We start from the raw sequence: 12,296 nt of genomic DNA on the forward strand, positions 1-12,296 counted from the left end.
CTTCAGGAGAAACGGTTTCAACATCTTTTTCAGATGAACCATCTTTAACTAAACTCACTTTTTTGGTTTTATCCTGAACTCTCACAAACGTTTGAAGGATTTGTTTGTCTACATCAGGTTCTTGTCTTCTCTCCTTCACAGATTTTGATTTCTTTGGAGCTACATCTTTATCAGTTGGAGTGAAGACATCATCTTCAATGTCAGAAGGTTCTTCAGGTGCTAGTTCTGATTCTTTTGAAGTTTCTTCTGTCAAAGGTGTAACTAAAACGTTTCTCAGACATTTTTCTGGAGTTGCTTTTGGTTCTTTTAGAGGAGCAACTTTAGATGTTCTATCTTTAACTGTACTGACCTTCACTTGGTCTTGTTCTACTGTCATTTTGGTCAGTTTCTCTTGAGGTTCTTCAGGAGAAACTGTTTCAACGTCTTTTTCAGATGAACCATCTTTAGCTAAACTCACTATTTTGGTTTTATCCTGAACGCTAACAGACCTTTGAAGGATTTGTTGGTCTACATCAGGTTCTTGTCTCGTCTCCTTCACAGATTTTGATTTCTTTGGAGTTAGATCTTTATCAGTTGGAGTGAAGACAGATTCTTTGATCTCAGAAGGTTCTTCAGGTTTGTGTTTCTGCATTCTGTCTTTAATGCTAACCCTGAAGCTTTGATCTTGTTCCTCAGAGAAGTCGTCAGTGATGGTTTGGTTTAGTGTCGGTGAATCTGGACGTTTGACGTCAGCAGGTTTGATCTCAGTCATTCCTTCTAAAGGACGGACTTCGACTAACTCGTCTTTGGACAAAACAGTTTTTGAGTCTTTTTGAATTTCAGGACGAGACGCGTGTCCTGGAGGTTTCTCCTCAGACGGAGAATCTTTCTCTTGTCCGACTCGTTTCTTGGAAAACGTTTTTCCAAGATTTTCTTCCGACTCTTTTATTCTTGGTTTTTCTAGCGGTTTATGAAGCTCAGAAGAATAAGACTGTTGTATCTCTGCGGTGTTTTCAGAGGTTACGCCCTCTAGTGGTTCCTCTCGTTTAATCTCTTTAGGACGACCTTTTCGGTCTTTTTCGTCGGTTAAGTCTGGTTTTGTAACTAATAATCCAGGTCCTTGAGCTTTTATCAGTTCACGAGTTTGAGAAGTTTCTTTTTTAACGCAGATTATTTCAGCGCTAGCTTTTTGAGATTCTGTCTCTGGGACGGGGAACTCTGAAGCTTCACTTCCTGTCCTCACGACCTTTTCTTTAGTTTTAGGAACTCGTCCGGTTTGAAGTCCTCGTGTCTTTGAACCATCAGTAACAGATCGGTCGCCATCGCTCGTCTGAGATTTCAAGCTTCGGCCCAAGAGTTCGTCTTTGTCTTTGACATTAATTCGATCATTTTCTTCGTCTTCTCCCGAGGACACGCCCCCTGACGGGAGAACGACTGCGATCTCCCGAGCTCCGGCTCTTTTCTCGTCCCTTAAAAGCCCGGCGCTGCTGCCCCCTTGAGGACGGAAGAGTTTAAGAGGTAAAGAAAAGGCACCATGTGTCGGTGCCAAGACGTTAGAAGACGACGACGACGACGACACAAAGACAGACAAACGTTTGGAGTTAGAGGAAACGAACAGAGACGATAAAAAAAGAAGACGTCCGCCGAGGACGGAAAGACGTTTTCGTTGTACCTTTTTCGGGCGTCTTCGCTTTGATCTCCGCTCGTTTTTCGGGAAGAGAAGTGGGCGTGGTCACCGCCTCGGCTTCTGTTGCTTAAAAGAGAATCAGTGGATGGTTAAAAAAACAGAAGAAGAAAGATTTAAATCACAGAGGGGTAAAAAAAGAGAAAAAAGATTCCCCTTCAGAAGAAAAGATAAAAAAATATTCATAATATCACAAAAAAGACGTTCTCTTCGTACCTCTTTGTGGTTCTGGTTCTGAAGGTTTGACGTCTTTGTGAACTTTCTGGAGTTCTGGTTCGGATTTTGCCGCGACTGATTCAAACTCAGTCTGCCGCTCGATCTTAAGCTCGACGTCCGTTACTGACGCTTTAGCTTTTATTTTAATCTCTGTCGTCTCGTCGGGTTTCTGTTCTCTGTCTTTTCGGCTAATCTGGACTTCCGTCCGCTCCACTTTAGCTTGTCTGACTTTCTCGGTTTTCCCGCCTTTTTCTTCCGGCTTTTTAATCTCGACTTCCGTCAAAGTTTCGCTTCGTTTCCTCGATTCCGCGCTGATTAAAAGAGACGGAGACGGTTTGGTTCCAACCGTTTCCAGCTCGGTGTCTTCGGTCAAAGTCGGTTGGTCTGCTCCGTCTCTTTTGCGCGTCTCTGTTTTTACGGTTAGCTCGCGTCCTTTTTTGGCGACGACGCTAATTTCTCGCTGCGAAACCTCGTCTTTCGTCGCCGCCTCTACCGTCCTGACGAACTCGCCCTCGGTTTCATCCGCCGTGACGGATCTAATCTGCTGGATTACAGCGACAGTTTGTTCGCGCGTCGTCGTCTTTAAAGCGTCAGTAACGGACGTCTCGCTCTTCAGCTCAGGCGGCGGCGGCGGCGGCGGCGGCGGCGGCGGCTTTTCTCGCCGACTTAAGACTTTGACTTTTGACACGGCGACAACGGTCTCGCTCAGAGGAGACACTTTGTCCTCGTAGGACACGTGGGCGTGTTCCACCGCGGCGTCTTCGTGCTCCCACGCCTCCTCCGCGGAAGCCACTTCCTGTGCCACGTAGTGCACTTCCTGTTTCCTGCTGATCTTAGCTGTTTTTTTTTTTTAAAAGAGTGTCGTTGAAGGACGGGCGTCATGTGGCGGCGCCAAGAAGTGACAACAAAACACAGAGTCGGTCAGTGATGTTAGACACACAGATTAAGAGATTAAGAGGCTGATAATCCACCTGCTGTGGATTATCATCATTATCGTGGTTAAAGAACGTCTCGGTGTTTTCGGACGTTTGTACCTTTTTCAGGAGCAGAGACTTTTCTCTCCGGCTCGACCTCAGCGGGACGAATCTTCTCGGGCTTCGCGGGTTCTTTATCTTTTGAAAGATGAAACGGGGGTTTTTGAAATTTAATCCAAGATTGTTTTTCAAAGAAGAGAATTCCGACAAAAACACAGACACACAAAAAAAAACAACAGAAAACACAACACAAGAGGAGCAGAAGACGTTAGGAAAGCCTGTGTGGGCGTGGCAACAGCTCAGTGACATCGAAAATAAACGTCCGATCTTTACGTTGACGTTCAAATAATTTCTTTAGTTACGTCAAATTTAGCCTGAATCAAACAATGCGATGTAGAATTTTCGTCCAAAATGGTTCTTCTACAAGGGCAGAGGTTCTACCTGGAACCATTTGCTTCTGAAAAACCCTTTCCTGAAGACAGGGTTTTTCAAGGTTTCTTGGTGGAACCCTCCAAATGTGCCAAAAAGGGTTCTCCTATGAGGACAAGCCGAAGAACCTTACATGGTTAGGGGGTGAGGTTAGGATTAGGAAAGACTATCTCCAAAAGATTCCAGCTCCACCCATTCACGGTACACTCTTAGAAATAAGGGTTCCAAAAGGGTTCTTCTACAAGGGCTGAGGTTCTACCTGTAACCGTTTGCTTCTGAAAACCCCTTTTCCTGAAGAAAGCGTTTTTCAGGGGTTCTTGGTAACACTAATGGTTCCAGTAAGAACCATTTTGATCCAGAGAACCCTTTAAAACCCCTTTCTTGAATAAAGGGTGTCAAAAGGGTTCTTGGTGGAACCTTTATAAAAAGGTTCTACCTGGAGCCAAAAAGGGTTCTCCTATGAGGACAAGCCGAAGAACCTTATATGGTTCTACTTAGCACTTTTATTTCCAAGAGTTGTTTAGTCATACACTCTTAGAAATAAGGGTTCCAAAATGGTTCTTCTACAAGGGCTGAGGTTCTACCTGGAACCTTTTGCTTCCCGAAGGAAGGATTTTTCCAGCGTTCTTGGTGGAACCCTCCAAAGGGTTCCAGAAAGGTTCTACCTGGAGCCAAAAAGGGTTCTCCTATGAGGACAAGCCGAAGAACCTTATCTTGTTCTACTTAGCACTTTTATTTCTAAGAGTGTACTGTACTGTCAGATACGTTAGCTTTGGATCGTCACAATTTAAATTCTACGTGACTGAACTGTTGCTCACGTGTTCCGCACCGGCCCAAAGAGATGAGTTCTTGTCTGCGCTGTACCTTTAAGAGGAGGTTCTGCCACCTCGCGTTTAGCTTTAGCTTTAGCTTCCGGCTCCTTCTCCAGTTTCCGTGGTTTCACTTCCTCCTCCGGTTTCCTCTCTTCTCTGGGAGGAACCTTCACGGGTTTCTTCTCGGGAACGACTTTTTCCTCGGGACGTTTTTCCGGCACCTTCTTCGGAACCTCGTCCGCTTTCCTCTCAGGTGCCGGTTCCTTCTCCGGAACCCTCTCGGGGGCTCTGACCTTCACCTCGGGCTTCTTCGCTTCCGTCTCGGGTACCTTTTCAGGCGCCCTCTTCGGCGCGGCGGCGGCGGGGACCTCTTCGGCGACACGAGGAACCTTTTGGCCCGGCGCCTCCTCGGGAACCGGTTTAGGTTTGAGCGTCGGAGCTTTAAGAGGGTTTGACACAAAGAAACATGCAACAGGACACGTGAAGAAGAAGAAGAAGAAGTGCTAACGCACGAAAAGACGAGGAACACTCAACACCGCAGGGAAGAACCCACTCAAATGATCTGTCCCGAAGGTGGCGCTACAGCAACAAGAGTCCAGCAAAGTGCAGGAAGTGGAATGGTCGAATTATAACATTTGAACGATTTGGCGGAGCCACTTCCTGATTAGCGTCAGTTGCTGGATTTGTTAAAAACAGTCATTTGAGCGACGTCGCCCTGTTTATCGTTACCTTTGTCTTTCTTCGGCGCTTCGTCTTTGGCGGCGACGGCGACCTCCGGTTTCTCGGCGGCAGCTTCCGGACGCTTGGACACTTTCTCCTCGGCGGGAACTTTAAAGAACAAACGTTAGAAGCTCAGAAGAAGAAGAAGAAGAAGAGGAGGAGGAGCTAGCAGCACTCTGAACGAGCGCGTGATTAGACGTTAGCGACGCGACACAGAAGACGTTAGCGATGAAGGTTTAAGAGTTTTAGTGTGAGCAGCGGTGATGATGATGATGATCCACAGGTACCTTTAGCTGCCACCACGGGCTTCTTCTTCTTCTGTGGTTCTTCTTCTTCTTCTTCTCTCTGGACCTTCTGCGGGGCCACCTTCTTCTGAGCTGGAGGTTCTGGTTCTTGAAGAGAACACGTCACTCGTGAGACAGTTGCTGCTGTTTTTCGCAGCTCAAAGCCAGAAGAAGACAACGTTCAACAACAAGAAGAAGACAACGTTCAGACAGACAGACAGACAGACAGAAGAATGTGCTAAGCTAACGCTAAGCTAACAAGTAAAGACAGACTCCTGCGCTGCGTCTCCACCGCAGCTGCTGTACCTTTCTTCGCGGGTTCCTTCGCGGCGGGCGCCGGCATCGGCTCCGGTTTGGCCTTTGCAGGTTCTGGTTTTGGCGCCTCGGGTTTCTTCACCACGGGCTCAGGTTTGGGAACCGCGACGGGTTCCGGCTTTTTCGCTTTAGCCGGCTCGGGTTTAGGCACCGCCGCCGCCGGTGCCGCCGCTTTAGGTTTCAGTTTCTCTGGTTCTGGCTCGGTCACCGCCGGTTCGGGCTCGACCTTTGCCAGCTTTGGTTTCGCGGCTTCTTCGGCGACTTTAAAGTCAGACACACAGACAAAGAGTCAAAGATTCGCTTCTGTGTTTGAAGCTTTCGACAGCAAAGACGTGAAAATAAAAACACAGACACAAACCAAGCAGGAAATACCTTTAGTCGGGGGCGCGGTCGGCTTCTTGACCGGTGCCGGCTTAGCTTCGGGCTCCAGCTCCTTCTTCGCTGGTTTGGGTTCGGGTTCTGCTTTGGGAGCTGCGGAGATCTTGGGCTTTGCTTCAGGTTCTGGTTTGGCTGCAGGCGCCACCTTTTTGGGCTCTGCCGGCACCTGAGGTTTGGCCTCATCTTCGAGTGGGTAAGACAGACAAAGTGGCTAACGTTAGCGTGAAGTGCGGAAGCAAAAAGAGGCGTTCAGGAGAGAGCGGGGAAGCGATGCTGAACTGACGTGGAGAGGATTTAACGGACACAACCCAACGGAAAAAAACGGAAATGTGACAAACAGGAAGAGGTGAGAGGCTACGTAGCAGCGGCGAGCTAACACACGCTAACCTTTCTGCGGCGCTCCGGCGGGCTTTTTGTCGGGCAGAGACGGAGCGGCGGGCGTCGGCTTCTTCTTCACCTCCTCTGCTTCTTTGAAGACACATTCAAACACTCAGTGAAGTCAAGGCGTGAAAGAGAAGAAGAAGATTAAGATGGAGAGGATTGAGAGGATTGAGATGTCTACCTGTGACGGCAGGCGCCTCTTTCTTCTTCTCTGGGACTGAAACCACAGGAACCTTCTCCTCCACCGGCTTTTTCATCACTTCTTCACATTTTCATTAAAACATTAAAGAGACAGTTCAGGGTTTGTTTGTTTCAGAATTCAGATTGAGGATTAAAGGTCACACACACACACACACACACACACACACACACACACTCACTCTCTCACACACACACACACACACAAAGAGTGATGAGATTATCATCAGTACCTTCTCGTGGCGTCGGCTCCTTCACGGCTGCTTTCAGCTTCTCTTCAGGCTTTTTCTCGTCAACTTTAGGAACTTTAGGAAAAACACGAGTGTGTGTTAACGTCGTGCGCGCGTGTGTGTGTGTGTGTGTGTGTGTGTGTGTGTGTAGCAAAGAAGCGCAGAAAATCAACTGCTGAGAGCAAAGATTTTAGTGTGTTTTTTTTAGGACAAACATCTGAAGAAGAAGAAGAAGCAGCTTCTCACCTTTAGTCGGTGTTTCCTCTCTCACTTCAACACTACGCGTCTCCACCTTCTCCTCAACGACCACACGCTCAGCGCCTGGGATTAAAAACACACACAGAGGATCATCGTCTTCATCGTCATCATCATCATCATCATCATCATCATCTTCATCAGTTCATTCTAACACACTGAAACTGAGCTACTGCTCAGAGCTGCTGAAGAACTCACATTAAAACACAACAACATGACACAAACAGGTACAGACACTGTGTAATCTGAGGTTTAATCTGTAATCTGCAGTTTCTATTATGTAATCTGCAGTTTCATCCGTATATTTAATGTAATCTTTAATCTGTAGGGTAATCTGTTGTGTAATATGCAGTTTCATCTATAATCTACTGTGTAATCTGCAGTTTAATCTGTAATCTGCAGTTTTTATAATGTAATATATAGTGTAATCTGCACTTTCATCTATATTCTACAGTGTAATCTGTTGTGTAATCTCCAGTTTCATCTATAATCTGCCTTATATTTAATGTAATCTGTAATATATAGTGTAATCTGCAGTTTCATCTATATTCTGCAGTGTAATCTGTTGTGTAATCTGCAGTTTCATCTATATTCTGCAGTGTAACCTGTTGTGTAATCTGCTGTGTAATCTGCAGTATATTTAATGTAATCTGTAATATATAGGGTAATCTGCACTTTCATCTATAAATTGCAGTGTAATCTGTTGTGTAATCTGCAGTATAATTATATTTAATGTAATCTGTAATATATACTGTAATCCGTTGTGTAATCTGCAGTGAAACCTCTAGCGTAATCTGTAATATGTTGTGTAACCTGCAGTTTCATCCATAATCTGTAATGTACATTTTAATCTGTAACCTACAGTGTACTCTGCAATCATCTACAGTGCAATCGATTACTGGATGTGCAATCAAATGTAATCTGCAGTATAATCTGTTTTCTACTGCGTATTATAGAATAATCTGAGGTGAAACTTGCACCGTAATCCATGATGTCATGTGCATTTTCATCCGTAAAACTAAAAATGGTAATCTGAAGGGTGTAATCTGTAAATAGATATAATAATCGGACAAATAATCACAAACATGAAGACAGAGCCTAGATTATGAGCGGCTCTCACACACACACACACACACACACGCACACACACACACACACACACACACACACACACACACACACCCTTACACACAGCTGTGATACCTTTAGCTTTGAGAACCTGTTGAGTTTGTTTAGTTTCTTCAGTCCAGCTCTGAAACTCGACTGTGATCAAAAAAAACAAAAAAGAGGCTTCGCCGTGAAGATTTAAACAACAACAACAACAACAACAACAACAACAACAAGAGCTGAAGAAAGAAAAGATGTAGAAAAAAGAAACACGTTCATGTGTAAAAAAAATAAATAATTAAAGGTCTAATATGCAACAACAGACTGCAGCGACTGAGTGTGACCACCAGGGGGCAGAATATCACTGTGTATAATCAGTGTGTGCTCAACAGTGACGACCAGTGGAGCTCAGCGGTGTTGCATATATTGGACCTTTAATGTTTCCTGAGTTTATGTAAAAGAAACTAAGCAACAATTTATTATTAAGAGGGAAAAAAGAGGAATGTTTACTTACAAACAAACAAACAAACAAACAGGAAGTGACAGGGTGAAGGTGAAAGCATGAAGGCAGATTCTGATGGTCAAAAAATAATAATCTGCAAGGTCAAAAGTCCTCTAATCTGTGTTACTGTTGCAAAAAAAAGGAACATTTTTTCGAATTGTAATGTATGTTTTTGTTTATGTTTCACTAAGTTTGACCCAGATCTGCTCAAAGATGGTTTTGATGATGGAGAGAACGAGAAGAAGAAGAAGAAGAAGAAGAAGAAGAAGAAGAAGAGGAGGAACATCTGTACCTCGCTGCTCCACCTCCAGCTCCTCGTACGAGAACTCGGCTGAAGTTTTTTAAAAAAAGAAGAAGAAGAAGACTTTGTTTTTGTTTCCATCGTAAAGAACAAGGACACACACACACACACACAAACACACACATCACTTTACATATAATTATACATCATCGAGCTGACTGTGCTGTGAGCGCCCCCTGCTGCTGAGAACCACATGTTCACGTCTTTTCCAATACTTTTCCAACAGGAAACTGAAGTTTGTAAACCACTCACTCTCCCACACCAAAGCCCATAGAGAAAACCAGTCATTTTAACATCACAGAGACACAGGAGTTCACAGGAGTTGTTGATCCACTGCTGCCTCCATCACTAACTTACAATAACTGATTTTGTTAAATTCGGCATTAAAAATATTTCATTTGGACATAATTCAGTGACACAAAGTGACCACACGAGGCAGCAGTAGACCAGCAGCTCCTGTGTCCACTGTGAGCTAAAATCCCTGGTTTTCTCTATGGGCTTTGGTGTAGGAGAGTGAACTTCAGTTTCCTGGACTTTCTGCGTCTTATGCTGCTTCTGAGCAGCAGGGGGCGCTCACAGCACAGTCACTATCCCTTTATGAAGCGTCACAAACACGACAAGTACCTCTTTGTTCGGCTTTTTCTTCGTAATAGAACTCGGCAGATTCTTTAAAAGACAAAATAACAGATTGGTTTTAGGATAAAGTCTAATATGTGATTATTATAAAGTGTATTATTTAGATTTCTAAAGATTTCGATGAATAAAACACAGTTTAATTCGTGGCCTAAACCCACAATAGTTTAATTAATGTAATATAATGAGCTTTTCGTTGGTTTTACCTTGAATAGCCATGGACGAGGGCACGTCAGGCCTCTGGATGGACGAGTCTGGAACATCTGGAGCAAATGAAAAATACTCAGGTCACAGAGTCTTTAACACTTTTATAAAAACTGTTGACTTTTTGGAAAATCCTCTTGTTCTGCAGCTTTAAGAAAATCCCACGGTATAAAATAAAAGAGGAGCCAATGGCTGTGAGTCTGTTAGCCGCCTCTACAGTCTATTTCCCTGGGTTATGCTAACGTTAACCCACCTGCTAGCTTGCGTTGCTGCTGCCTTTAGCGATGATTTTCTCGCGACTTTAACTGTTAAACATTCAAAACTGATGCTAAACTCTAGCCTCTGTTAGCATGACCTTTCATAACTGAACAGTGACTTTAGCCAAACACACAAACTAGCTACATATGTAAAACTAGCATTTATGCTACATATGCCTATAAATGTCTCGCTAATATGATGCTATGTGATGAATATGATGCTTTGTCAGTGATAAAAACATACAACCTACAAAAAGATGTCTTTTATCTTAACTGCTAACAGCTAGCATCATTTATCCACAGTTTTTAACACTTAATTATGCTTTTATATCATAACGCTAGGCGTCTGTTGGTACATTGACCAACATTTAGCGCTCTCTGTGCTAAGCTAAGCTAACTACGCTGACAAAAACAATATATTAAACCATATTATTGCAATAATTGGGAAAAAATTATTTAAACTCTGCATTGTACACTCTTAGGAATAAAGTAGAACCACAGAAGGTTCTTCGGCTTGTCCTCATAGGAGAAACCTCTTGGAGGGTTCCACCAAGAACCCTTTTAAAACCCTAAAGGGTTCTCTGGATCAAAACGGTTCTTACTGGAACCATTAGTGTTACCAAGAACCCTTTCTTCAGGAAAAGTTTTTTCAGAAGCAAATGGTTCCAGGTAGAACCTCAGCCCTTGTAGAAGGACCCCTTTGGAACCCTTATTTCTAAGAGTGTATGACTAAATACACTCTTAGAAATAAAAGTGGTAAGTAGAACCATATAAGGTTCTTCGGCTTGTCCTCATAGGAGAACCCTTTTTGGCTCCAGGTAGAACCTTTTAATAAAGGTTCCACCTGGAACCCTTTTAAAACCCTTTCTACGGGAAAGGGGTTTTCAGAAGCAAAAGGTTCCAGGTAGAACCTCAGCCGTTGTAGAAGAACCCTTTTGGAACCCTTATTTCTAAGAGTGTACAATGGATGGGTGGGGCTGGAATCTTTTGGAGATCGTTTTTCCTAACCCTAACCTAACCCCCTAACCATATAAGGTTCTTCGGCTTGTCCTCATAGGAGAACCCTTTTTGGCTCCAGGTAGAACCTTTTGATAAAGGTTCCACCTGGAACCCTTTTGGAGGGTTCCACCAAGAACCCCTTTAAAACCCTTTTTTCGGGAAAGGGGTTTTAAAGGGTTCTCTGGATCAAAATGGTTCTTACTGGAACCATTAGTGTCACCAAGAACCCTTGAAAAAACCCTTTCTTCGGGAAAAGGGTTTTTCAGAAGCAAATGGTTCCAGGTAGAACCTCAGCCCTTGTAGAAGAACCCTTATTTCTAAGAGTGTGCAATAATCTTTTCAAACGTTTTCAAAACGTTACAGGATTTTCAAAATAACCTGAATTCCCTCCAATAAACCGATTGCGGGTGATTTTGATCTTATTGTTTGACAAAATGGAATCTTTCCAGAGAACAAGAGGATTTTGCAGGAAGTCTGAGCTGAAAACTCACCCATTGGCACCATCGCTAACTCGATCTCTGTGGAGACAAAAGGGAGAGAGTGAACAAAGAGGTTAACGACGCAAAAAAACAGCACAGAAACAGCGCAGAACATAAAAGGTGGCGTCTGACTAAGAACTGTACCTTTGCCAGACAAATAAAGCTCAGCTGTGCTCTTAGCCTCTCCTCTGGGCTCCAACCTCACAATCACTGAGTACACGCCTACATGGGATTAGTAATGAAGACGTTTAACACACACAAAAAAACAGTCAGAAGAGAAAGAATCTACAGGTCTCTGCCTTTGGGCCTCTGGACGGCGCATCTACACACCTTCGTCTTCCACGGTCACGTTTCGGATGACCATGAAATGTCTTCGGCCGTCGCTCGTGAAGCTGTACTTGGTGCTTTCTTTCAGTTCCCAGGTGTCTTTGTACCACGACACGATAGCGTTGTCAAAGGACACCTCGCACTCAAAGGTGGCCGACTGCCGCTCGTTGACTTCCACATTGTGGATGCGTTTGGTGAAATGAATTTGCTCGGCTAAAAACAGACAAAGACGTGAATGGGGTAAAAACGTACGTTTTTCCGGCATCACAACTGCTAGCTTTTCAACCGACAACACGGTTAGGAATGATGATGATGTTTTTGGGGGGGCGGTTAATTTGGATTGTTGGGAAGACAGGATGTGAGAGGACAACAAACGAGACGTTTCTACGAGACGATCCACGAGTGAAGGATGTTAAAAAGGGATAGTTCGGAATTTTGGACGTAAGACCTATTTTCCAACTCGGCCGGTGTGATGGAGACGTCTGGAGACGTTTTTCAAGAAATTTCATTCAGTTCTTCTAGTTTGCCGAGTTCGCCGATGCTATGGCTAGCGCAAGTCAATGATACAAGTTAGCATGGCATTAGAAACACTCATACCGACTCCACAGTGCACCAGAGTGCAGACTATCGAT

General features: G+C 44.2%; 1 protein-coding gene across 15 annotated transcripts in view; it reads right to left on the minus strand.

The window, feature by feature from the left end:
• ttn.2 (titin, tandem duplicate 2) overlaps nt 1-12,296 on the minus strand; it is a 180,307-nt gene that overhangs the window by 106,723 nt on the left and 61,288 nt on the right. For 6 of the 15 annotated variants that reach the window (XM_083907402.1, XM_083907401.1, XM_083907389.1 and 3 more), the window contains 17 exons: nt 11,668-11,877; nt 11,482-11,559; nt 11,350-11,376; nt 9,605-9,661; nt 9,390-9,431; nt 8,757-8,795; nt 8,059-8,118; nt 6,847-6,921; nt 6,604-6,675; nt 6,354-6,434; nt 6,179-6,259; nt 5,786-5,974; nt 5,405-5,674; nt 5,102-5,206; nt 4,824-4,922; nt 4,147-4,533; nt 2,914-2,991 (listed from right to left, as the gene is read on the minus strand). In XM_083907402.1, coding sequence (XP_083763528.1) covers nt 2,914-2,991; nt 4,147-4,533; nt 4,824-4,922; nt 5,102-5,206; nt 5,405-5,674; nt 5,786-5,974; nt 6,179-6,259; nt 6,354-6,434; nt 6,604-6,675; nt 6,847-6,921; nt 8,059-8,118; nt 8,757-8,795; nt 9,390-9,431; nt 9,605-9,661; nt 11,350-11,376; nt 11,482-11,559; nt 11,668-11,877 — 1,950 coding nt within the window. The remainder of the gene's footprint in view (nt 1-2,913; nt 2,992-4,146; nt 4,534-4,823; nt 4,923-5,101; nt 5,207-5,404; nt 5,675-5,785; nt 5,975-6,178; nt 6,260-6,353; nt 6,435-6,603; nt 6,676-6,846; nt 6,922-8,058; nt 8,119-8,756; nt 8,796-9,389; nt 9,432-9,604; nt 9,662-11,349; nt 11,377-11,481; nt 11,560-11,667; nt 11,878-12,296) is intronic. The other 9 variants (XM_083907396.1, XM_083907397.1, XM_083907398.1 and 6 more) reach the window with 9 other exon arrangements.

Source organism: Microchirus variegatus (assembly GCF_963457635.1).
Source record: "Microchirus variegatus genome assembly, chromosome: 20".
Taxonomy (NCBI): Eukaryota; Metazoa; Chordata; class Actinopteri; order Pleuronectiformes; family Soleidae; genus Microchirus; species Microchirus variegatus.